The sequence below is a fragment of the Lucilia sericata genome, unplaced genomic scaffold, assembly GCF_015586225.1.
Source record: "Lucilia sericata isolate MDLA Ls3-8-SP2 unplaced genomic scaffold, ASM1558622v1 Contig000481F_arrow, whole genome shotgun sequence".
NCBI classification, from domain to species: domain Eukaryota; kingdom Metazoa; phylum Arthropoda; class Insecta; order Diptera; family Calliphoridae; genus Lucilia; species Lucilia sericata.
Genome location: NW_023994496.1, coordinates 169760 through 197587, shown reverse-complemented (window position 1 = coordinate 197587; position 27828 = coordinate 169760). Strand labels below are relative to the sequence as shown.

The 27828-nt window shown below is 29.6% G+C and overlaps 1 protein-coding gene and 1 long non-coding RNA gene across 2 annotated transcripts in view; one reads left to right on the top strand and one right to left on the bottom strand.

Moving 5' to 3' along the window:
• The window catches only part of LOC119605389, a 47330-nt gene extending 24577 nt beyond the window's left edge, over nt 1–22753 (bottom strand). Inside the window, exons 1-2 of the long non-coding RNA XR_005231582.1 lie at nt 22522–22753; nt 3722–4278 (exon numbers count right to left, since the gene is read on the bottom strand). This is a non-coding gene — a long non-coding RNA (uncharacterized LOC119605389). The remainder of the gene's footprint in view (nt 1–3721; nt 4279–22521) is intronic.
• Nucleotides 22754–24389: 1636 nt separating this feature from the next.
• Nucleotides 24390–26103, top strand: LOC119605393 (S-adenosylmethionine decarboxylase proenzyme). The gene has a single exon (XM_037958468.1). The coding sequence runs from the start codon at nt 24835–24837 to the stop codon at nt 25882–25884; it is 1050 nt and encodes a 349-aa protein (XP_037814396.1). The 5' UTR covers nt 24390–24834; the 3' UTR covers nt 25885–26103.
• Nucleotides 26104–27828: the final 1725 nt, after the last annotated feature.

Below are 27828 nucleotides of genomic sequence, written 5' to 3'. Positions count from 1 at the left end.
TTTATTTTGTGGTTTGGTTTTGCTTTAAAAATTTTTACAATAACAAAATTAAAAGTTATAAATTTTAGAATAATTAACAAGGAAGCATAAAAAGTTTTCTAAAGGAAACTTGCTTGCAAAACAAGCAACTTTTCTAAAAAGTCTAATCAATAGCCTAGTACATTATCCAGTATATAGTCCGCACTATGGTCCAGTCTATAATCTAGCCTATAGTCTAGGCTAAATTCCAAACTATAGTCTGGTCTATATTCTAATCTATAGGATACTCAATAGTGTAGTCTATAATCTAGTCTATAGTCGAGTCTTAATCTATAGTCTAGTCTATAGTTTAGTCTATAGTTTAGTCTATAGTCTAGTCTAGTACTATAGTCTAGTCTATAGTCTAGTCTATAGTCTAGTCTATAGTCTAGTCTATAGTCTAGTCTATAGTCTAGTCTATAGTCTAGTCTATAGTCTAGTCTATAGTCTAGTCTAGTCTAGTCTATAGTCTAGCCTATAGTCGAGTCTATTGTCTAGTTTCACAGTCTTGTCTATAATCTAGTCAATAGTTTAGTCAATCCAGTCTATAGTCTAGTCTATAGTGTAGTCTATAATGTAGTCTATAGTCTAGTCTATAGTCTAGTCTATATGTAGTCTATAGTCTAGTCTATAGTAGTCTATAGTCTAGCTATAGTCTAGTCTATAGTCTAGTCTATAGTCTAGTCTATAGTCATAGTCTATAGTCTAGTCTATAGTCTAGTCTATAGTCTAGTCTAGTCTAGTCTAGGTAGTCTATAGTCTAGTCTATAGTCTAGTCTATAGTCTAGTCTATAGTCTAGTCTATAGTCTAGTCTATAGTCTAGTCTATAGTCTAGTCTATAGTCTAGTCTATAGTCTAGTCTATAGTCTAGTCTATAGTCTAGTCTATAGTCTAGTCTATAATCTAGTCTATAGTCTAGTCTATAATCTAGTCTATAGTCGAGTCTCAATCTATAGTCTAGTCTATAGTCTAGTCTATAGTCTAGTCTATAGTCTAGTCTATAGTCTAGTCTATAGTCTAGTCTATAGTCTAGTCTATAGTCTAGTCTATAGTCTAGTCTATAGTCTAGTCTATAGTCTAGTCTATAGTCTAGTCTATAGTCTAGTCTATAGTCTAGTCTATAGTCTAGTCTATAGTCTAGTCTATAGTCTAGTCTATAGTCTAGTCTATAGTCTAGTCTATAGTCTAGTCTATAGTCGAGTCTATTGTCTAGTTCACAGTCTAGTCTATAATCTAGTCAATAGTCCAGTCTATAGTCTAGTCTATAGTCTAGTCTATAGTCTAGTCTATAGTCTAGTCTATAGTCTAGTCTATAGTCTAGTAGTCTATCTATAGTCTAGTCTATAGTCTAGTCTATAGTCTTAGTCTATAGTCTAGTCTATAGTCTAGTCTATAGTCTAGTCTATAGTCTAGTCTATAGGTCTAGTCTATAGTCTAGTCTATAGTCTAGTCTATAGTCTAGTCTATCGTCTAGTCTATAGTCTAGTCTATAGGTCTAGTCTATAGTCTAGTCTATAGTCTAGTCTAGTCTATAGCCCGTTCTATAGTCTAGTCTATAGTCTAGTCTATAGTCTAGTCTATAGTCTAGTCTATAGTCTAGTCTATAGTCAAGTCTATAGTCTAGTCTATAGTCTAGTCTATAGTCTAGTCTATAGTCTAGTCTATAGTCTAGTCTATAGTCTAGTCTATAGTCTAGTCTATAGTCTAGTCTATCAGTCTAGTCTATAGTCTAGCCTATAGTCGAGTCTATTGTCTAGTTCACAGTCTGTCTATAATCTAGTCAATAGTTTAGTCAATCCAGTCTATAGCCAGTTCTATAGTCTAGTCTATAGTCTAGTCTATAGTCTAGTCTATAGTCTAGTCTATAGTCTAGTCTATAGTCTAGTCTATACTCTAGTCTATAGTCTAGTCTATAGTCTAGTCTATAGTTTAGTCTATAGTCTAGTCTATAGTCTAGTCTATAGTCTAGTCTATAGTCTAGTCTATAGTCTAGTCTATAGTCTAGTCTATAGTCTAGTCTATAGTCTAGTCTATAGTCTAGTCTATAGTCTAGTCTATAGTCTAGTCTATAGTCTAGTCTATAGTCTAGTCTATAGTCTAGTCTATAGTCTAGTCTATAGTCTAGTCTATAGTCTAGTCTATAGTCTAGTCTATAGTCTAGTCTATAGTCTAGTCTATAGTCTAGTCTATAGTCTAGTCTATAGTCTAGTCTATAGTCTAGTCTATAGTCTAGTCTATAGTCTAGTCTATAGTCTAGTCTATAGTCTAGTCTATAGTCTAGTCTATAGTCTAGTCTATAGTCTAGTCTATAGTCTAGTCTATAGTCTAGTCTATAGTCTAGTCTATAGTCTAGTCTATAGTCTAGTCTATAGTCTATAGTCTAGTCTATAGTCTAGTCTATAGTCTAGTCTATAGTCTAGTCTATAGTCTAGTCTATAGTCTAGTCTATAGTCTAGTCTATAGTCTAGTCTATAGTCTAGTCTATAGTCTAGTCTATAGTCTAGTCTATAGTCTAGTCTATAGTCTAGTCTATAGTCTAGTCTATAGTCTAGTCTATAGTCTAGTCTATAGTCTAGTCTATAGTCTAGTCTATAGTCTAGTCTATAGTCTAGTCTATAGTCTAGTCTATAGTCTAGTCTATAGTCTAGTCTATAGTCTAGTCTATAGTCTAGTCTATAGTCTAGTCTATAGTCTAGTCTATAGTCTAGTCTATAGTCTAGTCTATAGTCTAGTCTATAGTCTAGTCTATAGTCTAGTCTATAGTCTAGTCTATAGTCTAGTCTATAGTCTAGTCTATAGTCTAGTCTAGTATATAGTCTAATCTATAGTCTAGTCTATAGTCTAGTCTATAGTCTAGTCTGTAGTCTAGCCTATAGTCTAGTCTATAGTCTAGTCTATAGTCTAGTCTATAGTCTAGTCTATAGTCTAGTCTATAGTCTAGTCTTTAGTCTAGTCTATAGTCTAGTCTATAGTCTAGTCTATAGTCTAGTCTATAGTCTAGTCTATAGTCTAGTCTATAGTCTAGTCTATAGTCTAGTCTATAGTCTAGTCTATAGTCTAGTCTATAGTCTAGTCTATAGTCTAGTCTATAGTCTAGTCTATAGTCTAGTTTATAGTCTAGTTTATAGTCTAGTCTATGGTCTAGTCTATAGTCTTGTCTATAGTCCAGTCTATAGTCTAGTCTATAGTCTAGCCTATAGTCTAGTATATAGTATAGTCTATCTATCTATCTATCTATCTATCTATCTATCTATCTATCTATCTATCTATCTATCTATCTAATTATCTATCTATCTATCTATCTATCTATCTATCTATCTATCTATCTATCTATCTACTAATCTATCTATCTATCTATCTATCTATCTATCTATCTATCTATCTAGCTATCTATCTATCTATCTATCGCTATCTATCTATCTATCTACTTCTATCTATCTAGCTATCTACTATCTATCTATCTATCTTCTGCCTCTATATAGTCTGGCAACTTTTTTTTACAAAATTTGATAGTTTATGAGTTTAAATACCTTAATTAAATTGTAATTTAAGTCTGCTAATTTAAACAATTAATATTTTGCAGTTTTATCTAAAGAAAGTAATTAATAGTGCATGCTTGAGAAACCCAAACAAAAAATTTGCAGACTTATAAATATTTACTAACTAAAAATAGATTAATAATAGTTTAAAATAAAAACTTACATTTTCATTTCCAAAAAATTTCCAGTTATATGATTTTTCTGCTTTAACTACGTTTTTTTATTAGTTTTTTTTTTTACTAAATGATTGCACGTTTATGTTTTTTCTAATTTATTATAGTAAATTGTAATGTTTTAAAGCGAAGACGTTTTTTTTGTTGTTGGATGTTTTTGTATTTTAGGCTCATTTAACAAAAAATTGTTTAGTTTTTTTGTGTTTTTTTGAAAATCTTATAAATATTTTAGATTTTTTCTTTTTAGAAATTATTTAGCCTAAAAAAACAATTTGTATTTTGTTTTAATATTTACATTATTTTAAAACATTTCTTTTAAATTTGTTTAAAATATTTCTTTTAGAGCTTTTTTTCATTTATATTAATAACACTGGTGACAGACAGACAGCAGCAGTACAGCACAGCATGTAGAAAAAAAATAAAAGATTTTATTCTTTTTTTATGTTTAATAACGTTTTATTATTGTTGTTGTTGTTGGAGATGTTAAGGAAAGCAAAACAATCGAAGAAATAAAATGCAATTTTACTTTTTATTGTTGTTTACAAATCTGTAAAGAAAAATAAAGCAAAAATAAAGCAAAAGAATTAAATTTTAGGAAAATTTTAAATTTTTCGAAAAAATTATAAAAAAATGAAAAAAAATTTCTTCAGAAAATTTGTTTTCTTTACATGTAGTTTGGAGCAGAACTAGAGCAGAATTAGAACAGTACTAGAACAGAACTAGAAGAAAACTAGAACAGAACTAGAACAGAACTAGAAAAGAACTAGAACAGAACTAAAGCAGAACTAGAACAGAACTAGAACAGAACTAGAACAGAACTGGAACAGAACTAGAACTGAACTAGAACTGAACTAGAACTGAACTAGAACTGAACTAGAACTGAACTAGAACTGAACTAGAACTGAACTAGAACTGAACTAGAACTGAACTAGAACTGAACTAGAACTGAACTAGAACTGAACTAGAACTGAACTAGAACTGAACTAGAACTGAACTAGAACTGAACTAGAACTGAACTAGAACTGAACTAGAACTGAACTAGAACTGAACTAGAACTAGAACTAGAACTGAACTAGAACGAACTAGAACTGAACTAGAACTGAACTAGAACTGAACTAGAACTGAACTAGAACTGAACTAGAACAGAACTGGAACTAGAACTGGAACTAGAACTGAACTAGAACTGAACTAGAACTGAACTAGAACTGAACTAGAACTGAACTAGAACTGAACTAAAACTGAACTGAACTAGAACTGAACTAGAACTAGAACTGAACTAGAACTGAACTAGAACTGAACTAGAACTGAACTAGAACTGAACTAGAGCTGAACTAGAGCTGAACTAGAGCTGAACTAGAACTGAACTGAACTAGAACTGAACTAGAACTGAACAGAACTGAACTAGAACTGAACTAGAACAGAACTAGAACTGAACTAAAACTGAACTAGAACTAACTAGAACTGAACTAAGAACTGAACTAGAACTGAACAGAACTGAACTAGAACTGAACTAGAACTGAACTAGAACTGAACTAGAACTAACTAGAACTGAACTAGAACTGAACTAGAACTGAACTAGAACTGAACTAGAACTGACTAGACTACTAGAACTGAACTAGAACAGAACTGGAACTAGGACTGGAACTAGAACTGAACTAGAACTGAACTAGAACTGAACTAGAACTGAACTAGAACTGAACTAGAACTGAACTGAACTAGAACTGAACTAGAACTGAACTAGAACTGAACTAGAACTGAACTAGAACTGAACTAGAACTGAACTAGAACTGAACTAGAACTGAACTAGAACTGAACTAGAGCTGAACTAGAGCTGAACTAGAACTGAACTGAACTAGAACTGAACTAGAACTGAACTAGAACTGAACAAGAACTGAACTAGAACAGAACTAGAACTGAACTAGAACTGAACTAGAACTGACCTAGAACTGAACTAGAACTGAACTAGAACTGAACTAGAACTGAACAAGAACTGAACTAGAACTGAACTAGAACTGAACTAGAACTGAACTAGAACTGAACTAGAACTAGAACTGAACTAGAGCTGAACTAGAACTGAACTAGAACTGAACTAGAACTGAACTAGAACTGAACTAGAACTGAACTAGAACTGAACTAGAACTGAACTAGAACTGAACTAGAACTGAACTAGAACTGAACTAGAACTGAACTAGAACTGAACTAGAACTGAACTAGAACTGAACTAGAACTGAACTAGAACTGAACTAGAACTGAACTAGAACTGAACTAGAACTGAACTAGAACTGAACTAGAACTGAACTAGAACTGAACTAGAACTGAACTAGAACTGAACTAGAACTGAACTAGAACTGAACTAGAACTGAACTAGAACTGAACTAGAACTGAACTAAACTAGAACTGAATTATTTCAGAAGAAAAGTTGCTTCAATTCCCAGAAAGTTTTCTTCAGAAAAGTTTATTTTCGTTGTTGTGCTATTTATGAAATCTTGTCTGTAAATTCTTTCTAAATACTTTTGTTATTGAGTCACATTTTTGTACAAAAAAACATTTTATTTCTATTTTTTATGTGTTTTATAATCAATCACGTTATTCTAAACACTAAAAAGTAAAAATCAGCTGCAGTTTAAAATTTTATTTAAATTATTTTAAAGAATACACAGTCACTTTTTTAAAACAATGAGACAATTAGACGCTATTTTTTATACGGAATTGTTTTTGTTAATCGGTTTTTTGTTCACAACACTTTTTTTTTTAATTTTTGTTAAAAGATGAGTAGAACCCATGTATATAGTTGTTGTTGAAGATGTTGCTGGTACTGGTGGTGGTATAAGACGTTGGGGTTTATAACATTATGAGGCACTTTAATTTCCTTTCTTTTTTCTTGTTGTATTTAAAATTGTTGGCAAACTTTAGTTACATTTGTTGCCAAAAAATAAAACTATGAAAAACAAACAGCTAAACTAAACAACATTTGCTTAAAGTTCATATTTTACCAAAATAATAGAACTTTAACATAGAATATAAACTACTTTGTATATACTTTGTTAGTATAAGCTATTTTTCCTCAACTGTTTAGTATACATTTAGGCGCAGGACATAAATCACTTTTACTGCCTATTTGTAACAAAAGGCAAACAACAATATAAGGCTATTTTTATAAAACAAAAAAAGGAAATTTATACGTAATATAATAAATTAAATTATATAGCTACTAGAAAAACAACTAAATATATATTTTTTAAATTTATTTTCTAAATCTATTTGAAAAAACCCCCTTGTACTCTCACTTTTTTCTTTAGTTTTTTTTTTTACAAAAATTTCCCATTACAGCAGGTGTTGCATAGAAATGTGCAATTGTCGTTGTTGCTAATTGCTTTAAATGCCAATAAACTGATAGGAAATAAAATTAATACTATTAAATTTTTAAATACAAAAAAGTAATGGTGTTTGTAATATTATATTTTACTTTTTTTAACGATTACATTAATAATCATTGAAGGGTAACTCCGTAACTCCCCTTTAGCGGCTTAATTAACACTAACAAAGGTATTGCAATCTTAACAATTTCCTTTAATAGTAGGAAAAAATTTGAAGATAATTTCTTAAAAACAATTTAGAAATAAATTAAGTACGTCACAATCATCTTTTCAGAACAAGAACTTAACTTGAACTGATCTAGAACTGAACTAGAACTAAACTACAGTTGAAGTAGAACTAAACTAAAACTGAACTAGAGTTGAAGTAAAACTAAACTAAACTGAACTAGAACTGAAATAGAATTGAACTGAATTAGTTCTGACCTAGAATTGAATTAGAACTGAAGTAGAACTGAACTGGAACTGAACTAGAACTGAACTAGAACTGAACTAGAACTGAACTAGAACTGAATTAGAACTGAACTAGAACTGAAGTAGAACTGAACTAGAACTGAACTAGAACTAAACTAGAACTGAACTAGAACTGAACTAGAACTGAACTAGAACAGAACTAGAACAGAACTAGAACTAGAACAGAACTAGAACATAACTAGAACAGAACAGAATAGAACAGAACTAGAACAGAACTAGAACAGAACTAGAACAGAACTAGAACAGAACTAGAACAGAACTAGAACAGAACTAGAACAGAACTAGAACAGAACTAGAACAGAACTAGAACAGAACTAGAACAGAACTAGAACAGAACTAGAACAGAACTAGAACAGAACTAGAACAGAACTAGAACAGAACTAGAACTAGAACAGAACTAGAACAGAACTAGAACTAGAACAGAACTAGAACAGAACTAGAACAGAACTAGAACAGAACTAGAACAGAACTAGAACAGAACTAGAACAGAACTAGAACAGAACTAAAACAGAACTAAAACAGAACTAGAACAGTAATAGAACAGAACTAGAACTGAACTAGAACTGAACTAGAACTGAACTAGAACTGAACTAGAACTGAACTAAAACTGAACTAGAACTGAACTAGAACTGAACTAGAACTGAACTAGAACTGAACTAGAACTGAACTAGAACAGAACTGAACTGAACTAGAACTGAACTAGAACTGAACTAGAACTGAACTAGAACTGAACTAGAACTGAACTAGAACTGAACTAGAACTGAACTAGAACTGAACTAGAACTGAACTAGAACTGAACTAGAACTGAACTAGAACTGAACTAGAACTGAACTAGAACTGAACTAGAACTGAACTAGAACTGAACTAGAACTGAACTAGAACTGAACTAGAACTGAACTAGAACTGAACTAGAACTGAACTAGAACTGAACTAGAACTGAACTAGAACTGAACTAGAACTGAACTAGAACTGAACTAGAACTGAACTAGAACTGAACTAGAACTGAACTAGAACTGAACTAGAACTGAACTAGAACTGAACTAGAACTGAACTAGAACTGAACTAGAACTGAACTAGAACTGAACTAGAACTGAACTAGAACTGAACTAGAACTGAACTAGAACTGAACTAGAACTGAACTAGAACTGAACTAGAACTGAACTAGAACTGAACTAGAACTGAACTAGAATTGAACTGAACTAGAACTGAACTAGAACTGACCTAGAACTGAACTAGAACTAAACTAGAACTGAACTGGAACTAAACTAGAACTGAACTAGAGCCAAATTAGAACTGTTCAAGAACTAAACTAAAACAGAACTATATTAGAACTAGATCTCAACTACAACTAAACTAGCATTAAACTAGATTTCTAGAACTAGAACAGAACTAGAACTGAACTAGAACTGAACTAGAACTGAACTAGAACTGAACTAGAACTGAACTAGAACTAAATTAGAACTGAACTGGAACTAAACTATAACTGAACTAGAGCCAAATTAGAACTGTTCAAGAACTAAACTAAAACAGAACTATATTAGAACTAGATCTCAACTACAACTAAACTAGCATTAAACTAGATCTCAACTACAACTAAACTAGCATTAAACTAGATTTCTAGAACTAGAACAGAACTAGAACTGAACTAGAACTGAACTAGAACTGAACTAGAACTGAACTAGAACTGAACTAGAACTGAAATAGAACTGACCTAGAACTGAACTAGAACTGAACTAGAACTGAACTAGAACTGAACTAGAACTGAACTAGAACTGAACTAGAACTGAACTAGAACTGAACTAGAACTGAACTTGAACTGAACTAGAACTGAACTAGAACTGAACTAGAACTGAACTAGAACTGAACTAGAACTGAACTAGAACTAAACTAGAACTGAACTGGAACTAAACTATAACTGAACTAGAGCCAAATTAGAACTGTTCAAGAACTAAACTAAAACAGAACTATATTAGAACTAGATCTCAACTACAACTAAACTAGCATTAAACTAGATCTCAACTACAACTAAACTAGCATTAAACTAGATTTCTAGAACTAGAACAGAACTAGAACTGAACTAGAACTGAACTAGAACTGAAATAGAACTGACCTAGAACTGAACTAGAACTGAACTAGAACTGAACTAGAACTGAACTAGAACTGAACTAGAACTGAACTAGAACTGAACTAGAGCTGAACTAGAACTAAACTAGAACTGAACTAGAGCCAAATTAGAACTGTTCAAGAACTAAACTAAAACAGAACTAGTTTAGAACTAGATCTCAACTACAACTAAACTAGCATTAAACTAGATTTCAACTATAACTGTAATAGAACTTAGCTTTAAGTTCGCTAACAGTTTTCCTTAAAGAAAGTTTCTTATATTCAAGTCACGCCTTAAAAAAATTTTTGAATATTATACTAAAGATTTAAAGATGTTAAGTAAAAGTTCTGATTGTAATAATTTAAATTACCGCTTGACCTCTTTCAAACTGGGACAGGTTAAATATGGTCACATACAAACAAAAATTTGTATATCTATATTTACTTAGAACTTAATCTTGTTTGGTATCCTTTTTTGATTCATATCCTTTTTGAGATAAAACACAATTTAGTTTGAATACAAAAAAAAAAAGAAAAGATTTAAAAAGGGCTTTATAGGCCTATAAGGATACCAAACAAGAGTTTGTTGGCAACATGTAAAAGATTATAAAATTTATTTACAAAAAAAAAAATAAAGGATGATTGTAAAGTACACTTGCACTAAAATGAAATGTGTTTTAGTTGTTGTTATAATTTGAGCATGACAATGACACAATTTTAGATAGAAATTTTTGTTGTTTTTTTTTTTTTTTTTTTTTTTTGGAATTTTGTATGAATTTGCAATATATAGGTTTTTTTGTTGGTTTAAGAAGAATAATAATAAAAAAAGAGCTTTTAAGGTTTAAAAGAGTAGAAAGTAATTGAAGAGCATAGGTGATTAACAGGATAATAACTGTTATAAAGAGTGAGTGTACGAAGAGAAAATAACAATAACAGCTGTGCTTGAGAGAGAAACTTATTGTTTAATAGTTGGTTAAAGCGCAGAAGCGTTAAAAGTCATAGAAAAATTGAATTTTCCAATTAACAATAAGAGTATAGGAAAATTCATATTATATGCAAGAAAAATTTTTTAAGAAAAAAAAAATCAAATGAAATTATTTAAACAAATTTTAAAGAAATTACCTTTAAAATGAATAAGAAATATAAAAATTTTCTTGGAAATTAATTTAAAACTTAAACTTTTTTGTAATACAAAAGAAAATTTATACAAAATTCACTGTTTTTTCGTGATTATTTAATACTTTTATGAGTTACAATCCATTATGAGTTAAAAACTATTATTTAGTTTAATTTTTAAATTAAATTTTTATTTATAATTTTATAAACAATTTATTTCACCAAAAATTTTTTTTATAAATATTTTTTTTATTATTTAAACTTTTTTCTTTTAACACATTTTTTTCAAAATTTTCTTTTTTTCCATCTTTATATGATTGTGTTATACAGCAGTTTGTAGGGAAACCAAGACAACTACTAACATGAAAACGACAATGAGTTTGGAAAAATTGTTTGAATTTGAAGAAGCAGAGCTAGCAGTTGGAGGCAGCAGTATAAAAGAGTAATAAAATAGAAGAAAAACTCTTTTTTCCCCCACAAAAAAAAAAAAAACAAAAAAAAAAAACAGTAACAAAAATCTCTTTATTGTTGCCATATTTAAACAAAAATTTAACTAGAGAGTTATAAAAACTTTAAAGTTTAAGTTTTTATAACTCTCTATAATGAGATAGTTTTTTTTGTAATTTTATAAAAAAGAGTAAGAAGTTTTTTACTTAAATTCTCATACATATTGATGACGTAATTGACGTCATTGTTTAGGAGACATAAAGTCGTCATTGTGACCTCCATTGTTCAAAGCACAACACGGTTAAATAGAGTAGAGTAAGTTAAGAAAAAAAAAGACCAAAAGACAAAGGAAAATAAAAGAATGTATAAACATTAAAGTAAATTGCTATAAAGTAAAGCCTAAATGTAGGCAATTAAAAGCTATATTTATAAGCACCTAAAAGTAGACAACTTAAACAAATACTTTAAAATCTTAAAAACAAAAACTATACAAATCTCTCAAATAAATTTTACAAAACAAAACCATTTACTTTTGTAAGTAGACATCACTTTCTTGTATAATATTAATAGGAATTCCCTTAACTCCTACCTCAATATTAATAAAATTCCAAAAAATAATTCTTGCCAAATAATCATTAATAAGTAAAGTTCTTAGAAAATATAAATCAAGTGTGATTTCAGCAGAAAGTCTTTGTTGGCTCAACAATACTGAGAACCCGAATTTTACCAAAAAGAACAAGAATAGAAAGAAAACGGAAAACTAAAAATACAATTTAAAAGATTAAAATAAGAAATGCTCTATCAATGCTAACAATAGCAAAAGGGTTCAATAAAAGCTATAAAAAGAAGCCTAAAAATAGGCTTTAAATTTATTAAATAAAAGAACCACTGCGCATTAAATTACTCAATAGGCTAGAATATGGAGTGGGTTATAGACAGGACTATAAAATTTTCGTTGAACATCGTTGAGTTAGAACTGAAACTCAACTATAACAGGACGAGAACAAAACTAAAATACAAATCGAACAGAACTAGAACAGAACTAGAACTAGAACAGAACTCGAACTGAACTCGAACTGAACTAGAACTGAACTAGAACTGAACTAGAACTGAACTAGAACTGAACTAGAACTGAACTAGAACTGAACTAGAACTGAACTAGAACTGAACTAGAACTGAACTAGAACTGAACTAGAACTGAACTAGAACTGAACTAGAACTGAACTAGAACTGAACTAGAACTGAACTAGAACTGAACTAGAACTGAACTAGAACTGAACTAGAACTGAACTAGAACTGAACTAGAACTGAACTAGAACTGAACTAGAACTGAACTAGAACTGAACTAGAACTGAACTAGAACTGAACTAGAACTGAATTAGAACTGAACTAGAACTGAACTAGAACTGAACTAGAACTGAACTAGAACTGAACTAGAACTGAACTAGAACTAGAACTGAACTAGAACTGAACTAGAACAGAACTAGAAAAGAACTAGAACTAGAACTGAACTAGAACTGAAGTAGAACTGAACTAGAACTGAACTAGAACTAAACTAGAACTGAAGTAGAACTGAAGTAGAAACTGAACTAGAACTGAACTAGAACTGAACTAGAACTGAACTAGAACTGAATTAGAACTGAACTAGAACTGAACTAGAACTGAACTAGACCTGAACTAGAACTGAACTAGAACTGAACTAGAACTGAACTAGAACTGAACAAGAACTGAACTAGAACTGAACTAGAACTGAACTAGAACTGAACTAGAACTGAACTAGAACTGAACTAGAACTGAACTAGAACTGAACTAGAACTGAACTAGAACTGAACTAGAACTGAACTAGAACTGAACTAGAACTGAACTAGAACTGAACTAGAACTGAACTAGAACTGAACTAGAACTGAAATAGAACTGAACTAGAACTGAACTAGAACTGAACTAGAACTGAACTAGAACTGAACTAGAACTGAACTAGAACTGAACTAGAACTGAACTAGAACTGAACTAGAACTGAACTAGAACTGAACTGAACTAGAACTGAATTAGAACTGAACTAGAACTGAACTAGAACTGAACTAGAACTGAACTAGAACTGAACTAGAACTGAACTAGAACTGAACTAGAACTGAACTAGAACTGAACTAGAACTGAACTAGAACTAAACTAGGACTGAACTAGAACTGAACTAGAACTGAAGTAGAACTGAACTAGAACTGAACTAGAACTGAACTAGAACTGAAGTAGAACTGAAGTAGAACTGAAGTAGAACTGAACTAGAACTGAACTAGAACTGAACTAGAACTGAACTAGAACTGAATTAGAACTGAACTAGAACTGAACTAGAACTGAACTAGACCTGAACTAGAACTGAACTAGAACTGAACTAGAACTGAACTAGAACTAAACTAGAACTGAACTAGAACTGAACTAGAACTGAACTAGAACTGAACAAGAACTGAACTAGAACTGAACTAGAACTGAACTAGAACTGAACTAGAACTGAACTAGAACTGAACTAGAACTGAACTAGAACTGAACTAGAACTGAACTAGAACTGAACTAGAACTGAACTAGAACTGAACTAGAACTGAACTAGAACTGAACTAGAACTAGAACTGAACTAGAACTGAACTAGAACTGAACTAGAACTGAACTAGAACTGAACTAGAACTGAACTAGAACTGAACTAGAACTGAACTAGAACTGAACTAGAACTGAACTAGAACTGAACTAGAACTGAACTAGAACTGAACTAGAACTGAACTAGAACTGAACTAGAACTGAACTAGAACTGAACTAGAACTGAACTAGAACTGAACTAGAACTGAACTAGAACTGAACTAGAACTGAACTAGAACTGAACTAGAACTGAACTAGAACTGAACTAGAACTGAACTAGAACTGAACTAGAACTGAACTAGAACTGAACTAGAACTGAACTAGAACTGAACTAGAACTGAACTAGAACTGAACTAGAACTGAACTAGAACTGAACTGAACTAGAACTGAACTAGAACTAGAACTGAACTAGAACTGAACTAGAACTGAACTAGAACTGAACTAGAACTGAACTAGAACTGAACTAGAACTGAACTAGAACTGAACTAGAACTGAACTAGAACTGAATTAGAACTGAATTAGAACTAGAACTGAACTAGAACTGAACTAGAACTGAACTGGAACATTTCTAAAGATACTTTGCTTTACTGGCCAAATCATTATTAAATTTCTCTAAAAATGTATTAACTTGTAAAATATTTATTATTTATATTATAACAAGACTTTAATTAAAAATTGGATACTTTTAATGGTTATTACCTTTCGTAGACAAAACAAATTGTTCACATTTCAGTTAATTGTTTAAAAAGAATTAAGACTCAATGATGAAAACTAAAAAAACCTAAATCAAAGTAGAAGGGGAGGAGGTATAAAACAGTATAAGACTTGCATCATCATTAAATAAAATGGTGAATAATTAAATAATTTAAGTGCTTAAACGTAATAGAAAATAACAGCCAAACTTTCATTATAGTCACGATTTGAAAAAGACTAAAATGAATAATAAAACTTTAAAAGCTAAGTTGTTAGAGGGGAATAAACTTAACTCTTTCTACTAACAATTATTTAACCTATTAGCCTACTTTTAGGTGTTTAAATTTATAATAAAATTTCTTCTAAGAAAATCTATTTGTAGAACCTCTCCCTTAATACACTTAAAGTTTTCTTTTTAAAAACGAAATAAATAATGATGACACTTTATCGTTTTGTCATCATATTTCTTGTGCTTATCTATAAACACAATTTTTATATGTGGCATACTTTTAGGCACAAGCAATACCTACAAGTATACTCAAATATACTGCATACTTTAAGGCATTTTCTATTGATTTCTTAATAAAAAATAAAGCAAAAACTAAATTAAATTTAAAACTTAAAACATTTTACTATAATTTACTTTGATACTTATATTTTAAACATCTAAAAGAATGTGTTTTTCTTTTCATACTGCAACTAACAAAAACAACATGTCATTTTGACATATGACATGTCAGTCTTTCAGTCATTTAGTGTGCGAATGTATGCGTTTTAAACAGTTTTTTTTTTCTCTCTTTTTCTGGTGGGTATTTTCTTAACATACATTTTCCTGCAGTTACAGTTTGAAATGTAAGGAAAGGAAAAAATGTAATATATTAATAATATAAACCTATAAAAAAAAAGAAATGAAACCCTCTTAGTTACAGTAGCAGCAGCAGAAGAAGAAGAAATTATATTTAATGATTAGCGCATGCTCATGATGAACATGTGGGGAGTGAAATTATAACTAAGGCACTACTCTAAAGTAATTTAAAGCGAAATTTACTTGATATAAAATGAAGACCGAAAATAAACTCACATTAAATTACAATACATTAAATGGCAAATAACTATTATGAAGAAATTTTTGTGTTGGGCAAATAAATTGTATAATATATTAATTACAGCAAAGAAAAAATGTTATCGAGGGAAGAAAAAGGGAGAAGAATTTTACAGGAATTTCTATAATAAATTGAATTACTGAATAGTTTGAAATATGACTAAATTATAATGTAGACTATACTACAGTTTAGGCTATAGACAAGACTATCGACTAGACTACAGATTAGACTATAGACCGGACTATTGTCTATACTATTGCCTGGATTATAGTCTAGTCTATGATCTAGTCTATAGTCTAGTCTGTAATCTAGTCTATATTATAGTCTAGACTATATTATAGTCTAGAATATAGTATAGTCTATAGTTTAGTCTATAGTCTAGTCTATAGTCTAGTCTATAGTCTAGTCTATAGTCTAGTCTATAGTCTAGTCTATAGTCTAGTCTATAGTCTAGTCTATAGTCTAGTCTATAGTCTAGTCTATAGTCTAGTCTATAGTCTAGTCTATAGTCTAGTCTATAGTCTAGTCTATAGTCTAGTCTATAGTCTAGTCTATAGTCTAGTCTATAGTCTAGTCTATAGTCTAGTCTATAGTCTAGTCTATAGTCTAGTCTATAGTCTAGTCTATAGTCTAGTCTATAGTCTAGTCTATAGTCCAGTCTATAGTCTAGTCTATAGTCTAGTCTATAGTCTAGTCTATAGTCTAGTCTATAGTCTAGTCTATAGTCTAGTCTATAGTCTAGTCTATAGTCTAGTCTATAGTCTAGTCTATAGTCTAGTCTATAGTCTAGTCTATAGTCTAGTCTATAGTCTAGTCTATAGTCTAGTCTATAGTCTAGTCTATAGTCTAGTCTATAGTCTAGTCTATAGTCTAGTCTATAGTCTAGCCTATAGTCTAGTCTATATAGTCTATATAGTCTAGTCTATAGTCTATTCTATAGTCTAGTCTATAGTCTAGTCTATAGTCTAGTCTATAGTGTAGTCTACAGTTAGTCTATAGTCTGTCTATAGTCTAGTCTATAGTCTAGTCTATAGTCTAGTCTATAGTCTAGTCTATAGTCTAGTCTATAGTCTAGTCTATAGTTAGTCTATCGTTTAGTCTATAGTCTAGTATATAGTCTAGTCTATAGTCTAGTCTATAGTCTAGTCTATAGTCTAGTCTATAGTCTATAGTCTAGTCTAGTCTACAGTCTAGCCTATGCAACCCCATGAAAATTTGCTTTATTGCCTCTTCTTTGCTCTATACATTACGGTAGTGTGAGTCTCTTTTCAATACTTTATATTTAAATAATTGAGATCATAAGATGACAAGTAAATAAGATTACAAAATATGTGGGCGTTTTAAGACAGATAATGTAAAGAAAAGGACTAAAAAGAAATCTAAAGCGATGATTACATATAAAGAACAACAACAACAACAAACTAACAGGAAGGATAATAATTTAAATATATGTTAAAGACAGCTGAATGACAAGAAAATTATACAGTTGTAAAGAAAACTGAAAGAAAAAAAGTGTTGTAAGATAATAAAACCTTAAAATTAAAGGGATTCCCTTTAATAATATTACAATAAATATAAAATTTATTAAATTTCTTTTATATAATAAAAGAATCTATTAATTTTATAAACATGTGTAAAGCTTTTTTATTTAAATTATTTATTTAAAGTTTAAATGCAAAAGATACCCCTTACAAAAAAAAGTTATTTGCATTTTTGTCAAGAATTTTTATTTAAGCATATTTATTGCTTACATTTGATTGCATAGTTTTGTTTGTAACAGTTTTAAGTTTTCGTTAAAAAAAGTTTTTTTTGTGTTAAAAACACTTGCTGCAAACTACGTCATTTTGTTTCAACAAAACAATTGAGTTTTTCTGTGAATCCTATAATATTGAAAAATGTGTGAAGAAAAAAGCAAATAATACAACCTCTCGCTATAGAAATCTAAATTTAATAGGGTTTTTTTTTTTGAATTTTTCTACTAGATTTCTGCTACTAGTTGTGTTGTCAACGTCAAACTCGTGTGAAACAATAAAATTCAATTAACTTTTTTTTAAGAATACAAAAAAAGTAGAAAAGGAAAGGAATCAAACCATATTTTTTGTAACAAACTTGCCAAAGGGTAAAATAACTATAACTATAGCAGAAAATAGCAACAACTAACAGTGCAATAAGGAAAAAATATACTAATTGCAAGAGTAAAGGTTATGGTTAGGAAGCCTAAAAGGGTTTTTATGAAAACCTAACCAGGGTTTTTTTATATAAATCAATATAAACATAGAGAGAGTGTTATATGTGTTAGTTGTTTAAAGCAAAATTTAAAAGTTTTAAACTAGATTTTAGTTGCATGAAAGTAATACCTGTTGAACTAAACAACTATTATAGAAATTTTAGAAAAGTTTCTAAAATTTTATTAAATTTTTCTATTTTTATAAAAAAATTGTACTTGATATTAAATTTTGTTTTAGTAAACTAACATTATTTCTAACTAACTTTATTTCTAACTAACTCTAACCTTACGAGTTTTAATTAAAATTGTTTGCTTCTACTAGAACTTACTTTTTTAGCCTTTGGGTTATGTGATATTTTCCTTGTAATATATGTATTTGTATTTAATGAAAACTTTTTGTTTTTAATGTTTAACTATAATATTTTTGACTTTTTTATATTCTTTGTAACAAAAACTATTGATTAAATGTTAAAAGAAAAGTATATTTATTGTCCTAAAACACGCAATTGTTAGGCTAAGAAATCAATGAAATGAAAAGAAATGTATGTCAGCTGATGTTGTAGGAAAAGGTTATTTTCGGAAAATTTATAGATTATATTAAAGATAAATATTGCAAACCACAAAAGGTTTCTAAAGAAAGCTCCAGTCTTGTATAGATACTACTCTATAGTCTTGTCTATAGACTACTCTATAGTCTAGTCTATAGATTACTCTATAGTCTAGTCTATAGACTACTCTATAGTCTAGTCTATAGACTACTCTATAGTCTAGTCTATAGACTACTCTATAGTCTAGTCTATAGACTACCCTATAGTCTAGTCTATAGACTACTCTATAGTCTAGTCTATAGACTACTCTATAGTCTAGTCTATAGACTACTCTATAGTCTAGTCTATAGACTACTCTATAGTCTAGTCTATAGACTACTCTGTAGTCTATAAACTACTCTATAGTCTTTCAATAGACTAATCTATAGTCTACTCTATAAATTACTCTATAGTCTAGTCTATAGACTACTCTGTAGTCTAGTCTATAGACTATCCTATAGTATAGTCTATAGGCTACTCTATAGTCTATAGACTACTATATAGTCTAGCCTATAGACCACTCTATAGTCTAGTCTAGTCTTTAGCCTACTCTAGTCTATAGACTGCTCTATGGTCTAGTCTAGTCTTTAGCCTACTCTAGTCTATAGACTACTCTATAGTCTAGTCTAAAGACTAATCTATAGTATAGTCTAAGGACTAATCTATAGTCCAGTCTAAAGACTAATCTATAGTCTAGTCTATAGACTATAGTCTAGAGAGTATAGACTACTCTATAGTCTAGTCTATAGACTAATCTATAGTCTAGTCTATAGACTACTCTATAGTCTAGTCTTTAGACCACTCTATAGTCTAGTCTTTAGACCACTCTATATTCTGGTCATTACTCAAGTCTATAGACTTTTACTTTCTTTAATCTATAGACCTTTCTATATATCAATCCATAAACTACCTATTTTCTTTACATAAAAACAAACATGAGATCCCTATTATTCCCTATAATAACACCTACACTCCCTACTTTTATAGAAATATATAACATTTAACTAATTTTTTTATTGCTAGCAACGCCCGGTAGTCTATTAGCTTAACATACAAATAAAAAAAAAGCGGAAAAGTTAATTTATTGATAAGATTAGAAAAAAAAAAATAGTTAAATAAAATTGCAATACGCCATATTGATTTAAATATTAATTTGTTAAGAAACCCCATAACAAGTAAACAATAAATAAGGTAACGTGTGAAAATGTGCTACTAATTAAAAAAGAATCCTGTTAAAAGTGAAATGTAAAGAAAGTTTAGAAAATGTGGAAAAAATATTAAGAAAGGAGTACAATAATAACAAAATTATAACATTTTAAGGTAGTGGGATACAGAAGGAAGTATACAGCTGTTTTCTTCATCTAGCGCCAGAGGGAAAGTTAAATTTCACACAAAACTTTGAGCTGAGAGTCCCGCAGTGGGAGGTGATGTGTTAGTTAAGGAAGGAAAAGTCTTAAGAAAAATTGCAACATGTTCAAGTATTGTTATTAGCTTATATAATTGTTCCTTATTGTTTTTCTGGCGAGATTTTCTAGTGGCATTGACTAAGACTGGAACAGCTGGGATATTAAAAGCAAAATTTTCCATAAAAACTGCAAAATTATTAAGAAAGAAATACTAAAGTAACGAAATAAAGTGTTCTTAAGTGAAATACAAAAGGAAACGGGCAATTGTATTCCGCCTAGCAGCAGTGTGGGTGGGTGATTTCACACATTGCCTAGTTAAAGCTGAGAGTTCCAATGTGAAAAGTGACGGGTTAGTTGGAAAAGGAATATATTTAACTAAATTTGTTATAGCTATGTTTTATAAATGATTTTGACCTATAAAATTGTTACCTAGTGTTTTTCTTTGCTAGATTTTCTAGTGACGCTGTTCTCAGCTTTACATTAGACTCGTATTATTAACCGAAAGTCGACTTTTATTAGACCTTTACAATAATTATCACTTTACTAAAACACTTAACTTTTTAAACTTTATTTAAGAATTTATAATTGTTCAATAATTTAAAAGAATATTTAATTTTTTTTATTACATTTATGATTAAACTCAAGATTATAACAAATTTGTATGACAAATTAGTGGAAAAAAAATGACAGCAGTTTGCATACAAAAACAATTTTATAACAGTTAATAACAATTATTAACAGCAGTCATCTCTGTTGCACTAAGAACAATTACAACAGAAAACAGAATTAAAAGAATTTGTTTAAAAGTAGAAAAAGCACACACACACAAACTTTTTATAATTAAAAATATTAAAATTTTGTAAAAAATTAGTTTATTAGTTTTTTAACACCAAAACTAGCAACAAATTATGGATAGATTAAAAATTAGCACAAATATAAAAAAAATTAAGACGCAATAAAAGTAAAAAGGGAACAAATTTTGTTGGTAGAAACAGAAAATACCCAAATAAAGCAACGCTGACAGAAGAAAAAGCAGCACACAGAAAAGTAATAAAAATGGCTTCATTTAGTAAAATTTTCTTACGATTAAGTTATTTGTAATAAATATCTTTTAATAAACTTTTATATTAAATAATTTAACTGATTTGTATTAACTTCTCTTTTAATATTTCTTTTAAATTGTTTCATTTCTCACTTGGTTTCATTTCTTTTCTTCTTTGCTTTATTTTAAAACACTGTTGCCAATTTAACGTTTTTCCCAGCAGGATATTGCAGAAAAAACACATTTTAGCGGTTAACGGAAAACTGAAGATTTCTGGTCTTGTCTATAGCCTAGTCTATAAGTCCAGTCTATAATCTAGTGTATAGTCTAGTATATAGCTTGGTCTATAGTGTAGTCTAATATTTAATGGATTATAGTCTAGTTAATAGTCTAAAATATATTCTAGTCTATAATCTAGTATATATTCTAGTCTAGTCTTAGTTTTTGGTAAAATACTAATTGTATCGCTATTGATTAAATTTGACGTTTTCTAGCGGTTATAAATGATAAAAAGAAATTGCCAACACTGTTGGTGACATACACTTGCTAAAAACAACACACAAAAACACACAAGTGCCAAAGTCTAATTGTTATACAGAGTTGTATTTTTGTTTAACATTATAACACATTTTCCTTTAATTTATTTAGTCTCTAGCTATCCCTTTCACTCTTACTTGTTTTTCTATATTAAGTAAAGAAATGTTTTTTCTTTTCCTACAAAATCATACGTCTCTCTTGAAGCGTTTTTTTTTCTCCTCTTTCACTATAGAAAATTTTCAAGGATATTTTTTGGCAAAAAAAAAAAATTATGGAAAAAATTCTTATACATTTAGTTTTCATTTAATGAATAATTCTTTCTATTTTTTTCTCACTTAAAAAGCTCACCCTTTATGATTACTTTTTCCTTTTGTTTTAAAATATTTAAATTAATTTTTTTCACAAAAACCTGGCTTTAGATTTCATAATTTCATTTTAAGTTTCCATTCGTTTGTATAATTTTTTTTCACTTGTTTTTTACCACCACCTTTGGTTTCTACTTTTTTGGCTTTAAAACTTTAACTTTTTTAAGTTTTTACCTTTTGCTTAAATTTCTTTTATATTAATTTGCTTTAAGTTGCACTTTTTTGATTTTTTTTCTTTAACTTCACACAATTTCACGTATAAAAATTTTTTCACTTCTGTAATAAATTTTGCTGCTGCTTGTTCTTCCTGGTTTTGTCAAGTTTTTCTTTTCGTTTCGTTTTATTCGATTTGTCACTTTTTTTGAACGTTTGTTCGATTTTTTCTTTTAATTCCCTATTCCGTTTTTCTTTAGTTTTTAATAATAGCGGCTCTTTGTCTCACACTTTGTTTTTTCATGTACTCTATTTGCAGCTTTCTCACTCTCTCTCTCTTTTTTTCAGCAATGTATATGTATAATTTTTTTTCTTCATCTATATATGTGTAACTTTTTTTGGTAGAAAAAAGGCAGCCATCACCTTCTCGCACGTAGAAATGTAGAAAAAATCTTTAGAAATTTTTCATTCTGTATGTTAGAATAATTTTTGGATATTTGCGTTTAGATTTTTAAAAAAAAAAAACTTTTTCAACAATTACCGTTTACTTTTTTTGTAATCAGCGAGCTGCGCGTTGCCGTTTTAGGGGCCTTAATTAATTTGTTTATTTTCTTTTATTGATTAAGCTTAGAAACACCAAATTTTTCTGCAATATTTTTTTATATACTGACGACGAACGATGGACGACGTTGTACAAAAATTATAATTTTTTTCTTCTTTCCACTACCGCACTGGCACGCATACACTGATAGTGAGAGGATTTTTTGTTAAGTGTTGCCAAACTGTTGAATAATTGGTTGTAAAGTAATTGTGTACTTTTGCAGGTATTCCCTAACAAAAAATATTATTTTAATGTTATTTAAAATGCAAACTACTTTAATAATATTTTGCAATAGAAATTTGTGCACGATTTTCTTTTATGGTCCTTAATATATATAAAAATGGACTAAAAGCTATTTTTTTCATTACGAATACCTTTAGAAATTGTATGATTACTCTTAAGTGTCATTATTTGTCAACACTACTTTAATCAAGTTTACTAGGGTTCTATAAATCGACTTTCGAATAATCGAACAATCGACTTTTTGTCGAAAAAAGTCGAAAAGTCGAAGTCGACTATTTTGTTCCAAAAAAGTCGATAACTCGACTATCGTCTATGAAAAAAGTCGAAAAGTCGACTTTGTAAATAAAAGTCGAAAAAAGTCGAAAAGTCGGAAAGTCGAAAAAAGTCGAAAAGTCGAAAAAAGTCGAAAAGTCGAAAAAAGTCGAAAAAAGTCGAAAAGTCGAAAAAAGTCGGAAAAAGTCGGAAAAAGTCGAAAAGTCGAAAAAAGTCGAAAAGTCGAAAATTTTAAAAAAGTGGAAAAGAGGTCAAAAACTCTAAAATAGTCGGAAAAACTCGAAAAAAGTAAAAAATAGTCGAAAAAAGTCGAAAAAAAGTCGAAATAAGTCGAAAATAGTCAAAAAATCGTAAAAAATCGAAAAGTCGAAAAGTCGGAAAAAGTCGAAAAGTTGAAAAAAGTCGGAAAAAGTCGAAAAAAGTCGAAAAGTCGAAAAAAGTCGAAAAGTCGAAAAAAGTCGAAAAAAGTCGGAAAAAGTCGAAAAAAGTCGGAAAAAGTCGAAAAGTCGACCATTTATATAATACTAAAAGTCGAAAAGTCTAAAAGTCGACTTTTAAATAAATGAAAAAGGTCGAAAAGTCGAAAAATCGACTTTTCATAAAATGGAAAAAGTCGAAAGGTCGAAAAGTCGACTTTTAACTAAATGCAAAAAGTCGAAAAGTCGAAAAGTCGACTTTTCGTTTCAACTATAGAACCCTAAAGTTTACTATTCAGCTGTGGTGTAAACCAATGCTGCCAACTCTTTCCTATAAAAACTAGCTGAATAAGTAAAAAATCGCTAGAAATTTGTTAAATTCATAGGAAATTTAAGAAGAAATCAACAAATTAATGTAATTTAAATTATTTTCAAAATTCCGTAATAGAATTTACCACATTTATTTTAACAAACGTTTTGCAACTAAAATTTTAAAAGCTTTTGACATAAATTTAGTATTTTAAGTAAAAGGGGTGTAGGTGGAATGTTTGTATTATAAGTAAGTTTTCATTAAAAAGATTGCAAGTTTTCGTCAGTAACATTTAATTGTATATGAAAAATATTAAAAATTTTAGAAAACAGTGCAAATTTTACAAGTGTTGGCATAAAATTATTAAATTGTTTACCTTAAATTAAAAAAACTGCATAATATTAATATTATGTATAAAGAAATGTCATCTGGCAACTATTTACTTTATATATGACAAACAACCGTTACTGAGTTTTCAAACAAAAACATAAACATTCAAAGGTACTGTCAAAAAAGTGCTGCCAAGTTTGTGGCTAACAACATTGCTGTAAGAAAATTTCACAATATTTTCAATTTACAGATGTTCTGCTGGGGCCCCCAAAAAAATAAACAAAAAAATTAATGAATTCTTATCAAATTATTGTGTAAAAACGGTTGAGGGCAGCAGCAGACGACCTACAAGCAGAAAAACAAAACTATTTGCAAACTAAAAAGAAAAAAACAACAAATATAACAACTAAATGTTAGCAGATAAAGAAAAACTTGGAGGCCCCAATAAAACATGACAAATTCTTGTAAAAATATAAACAAAATTAGACGAAATTATTGAAAAAAGACAAGAAAGCTTAGCTGATAATAGATTATTACACAAAATTATTAATAAAAAACAACACGTGTGTGTGTAGGCAACAACACCAAATCAAAGAGGAAGTTCTAAGACAAGATTTCATTAAGAGATAACTAGTAGTTGGTGATAGACGTATAGCTAAACGGCAGTCCAGTATATAGACAATGGGTGAGAATACACAACATTATTTTGAAGGAGTAGAAAAGCTGGTGGAGGTTTGGTTTAAGCAGCCTCCCATGGATGATGAGGCCGATTTGAGAAGGATAACTAAGGAGGTGTGGGACGAGAAGCTGAAGGCAGTAAAATGTGAAATAATAAGTTTTACCAAAAATTCCGAAGTGGATGCTTATGTTTTAAGTGAATCCAGTATGTTTGTGTCGAAAAGGAGATGGATTTTAAAAACCTGTGGCACTACCACCCCCTTGAATTGTTTGAAACCCTTAATGAAAATGGCAGCCGAAATGGGTTTTGTAGAAATTTCCGATTTCTTTTATTCACGCAAAAACTTTGCTCGCCCCGAATTGCAGCTATTGCCGCATCGAATGTTCTGTGAGGAAGTTAAATTCTTGGATAGCATCTTTGAGGGTGGCCAAACCTATTGTTTGGGTCAAATCAATAAGGATTGTTGGTATCTGTATACCTTAAGCCAGCCGGAGCGTGAGCTAAAGGGCGAATTAATAGAGTTGCCAAAAGTGGAGGGTAAACATCACTCGGAACCCGATCAAACTATAGAAATTTTAATGGAAAACCTAGATCCCCAGGTAATGCAGGTATTCACCAAACTCTGCTGCCAGGATGGCAAGGAAGCCACGGTAAAATCCAAAATCCATGAGATTTTACCCGATATGGTTATAGATGATTTCCTATTCGAGCCCTGTGGCTATTCCATGAATGGTATTAACCAGCTGGGGGAATATATGACCATACACATTACCCCCGAAAAGGAATTCTCCTATGTTAGCTTCGAATCGAATGTTTCTATGGCCAATTATGCCGAATTGATACAACGTGTTTTGGCCACCTTTTTACCCGCTAAGTTTATTATAACCATATTTGCCAATAAATCTTCCGAAGCTTATGCCACCATGCGTGAGCTGGAGACGACCAGCTATAGCCAGTGGCAAAGAGCCGATATGCAATGTTGCAATTTCCCCTCCTATAATCTTTTATTTGCCACCTACACTGCTAATAACCAACGTGAAAATGATTGTTAACATTTAGTTTAAATGTTGTTATTGTAAAATGTCCTATTTGATGTCTATTCCTTATAAATCTTTCTCTCTCACTCTACTCAAAAACACACACAACAAAGTTGTAAATTTTATTTAAAAGTAATTTAGTTGTTTAATTTGTTTTTAATTATTTTTTAAGTTAATTTTAATTAAAATTTCAACAAAACGATAAAATGCAATAAAGAAACCGAACAAAAAAAAAAATAAAATATTAAAAATAATAAAGCAACAAAGAAACAAAAGAAAAGAAAATGTGTTTTATTTCAATAACTTCAATATTTCGAATTTAAATTTCGAAATTAAGTTCGAATTTTCGAACATTAACAAAAATGCTCAAAAGCTCTCTTTTTTGCTTGCGTAGACAGATTTCTGTTAAAAACTATTAAAATTCTTTTTAAAATTAGAAATTTTTAATTCGAAAATAAAAAAATTTATGTTCGAAAATCGAAAAATGTGGGAAAATGTTGCTAAACATATGGAAAAAGCTTTGATTTATATTCTTTACATTTAAAGCAACATTTTGAGCAGGATTTTGAAATTTCGAAATTAAGTTCGAATTTTCGAACATAAGCTAAAATGCTCTAAATCTCACTTTTTTGCTTGCGTAGATAGATTTCTGTTAAAAACTATTAAAATTCTTTTTAAAATTAGAAATTTTTAATTCGAAATTAAAAAAATTTTATGTTCGAAAATCGAAAAATGTGGGAAAATGTTGCTAAAGATATGGAAAAATTTTTGATTTATATTCTTTACATTTAAAGCTACATTTTGAGCAGGATTTTGAAATTTCGAAATTAAGTTCGAATTTTCGAACATAAGCTAAAAGGCTCAAAATTAGAATTTTTTGTTTGGGAAATAAGATTTTAGTTAAAAACTATTTAAAATCTGTTTAAAAATAACATTTTTTTATTCGAAGTTACAAAATTTCTATGTTCGAAAATCTATAAGTGTGGAAAAATGGTGGTTGAAACATGAAAAAAGTTTTGATTTACATTCTTTAGCCTTAAAGTAACATTTTGAGCAGGATTTTAGAATTTCGAAATTAAGTTCGAATTTTCGAACATAAGCTAAAAGGCTCAAAATCATAAATTTTTGTTTGGGAAATAAGATTTTAGTTAAAAACTATTTAAAATCTATTTAAAAATAACATTTTTTTATTCGAAATTACAAAATTTCTATGTTCGAAAATCGATAAATGTGGAAAAATGGTGGTTAAAACATGAAAAAAGTTTTGATTTACATTCTTTAGCCTCAAAGCAACATTTCGAGCAGGATTTTAGAATTTCGAAATTAAGTTCGAATTTTCGAACATGGCTTAAATGTATTAAAATTGAAATTTTTACCCATAAAAAGTAAATTTTATTAATGTTATGCAATTTCTTATTTAAAAGTTAAAAATTTTATTCGCAATTTAAATATTTCTATGTTCGAAAATCAAAAAATAAGGGAAATATTGTAAAAATATAAAAATTGTTATTGTATTTGAATTCTACATTTATAAAATAACAATTTAAGCTAGTTTTTGGAATTTCGAAATTAAGTTCGAATTTTCGAACATGGCTGAAAATGCACAAATTTCATTATTTTTCTCAATAAAAGTAATTTATTGTTATTTGCTATCAAAAATTAAGTCAAAATTAATGAAAAATTTTATGTTCGAAATTCGAAAAATTTGTTCAAATTTGCTTTTACACAAAAAAATCTTTCAAATTAATGATTAGAACCGTTTTAAAATCGTTTTACGCAAGGCTTTGGAATTTCGGAATTAAGTTCGAATTTTCGAACATGATTTTAAAATGTCAAATTTGTTATAATATTGTTTATAAAAATATTAGAAATTTTCCAAATTTTATTAAAATTCTAAACTGAAGAAATTTTTATTGCAAACTAACCTCAAAATTTTAGAATAATTTCAATAATTTCAGC

Bases quoted from the DNA above. Each gene is read 5' to 3' on its own strand.
- LOC119605393 (XM_037958468.1), top strand. From the start codon at position 24,835: ATGGGTGAGAATACACAACATTATTTTGAAGGAGTAGAAAAGCTGGTG.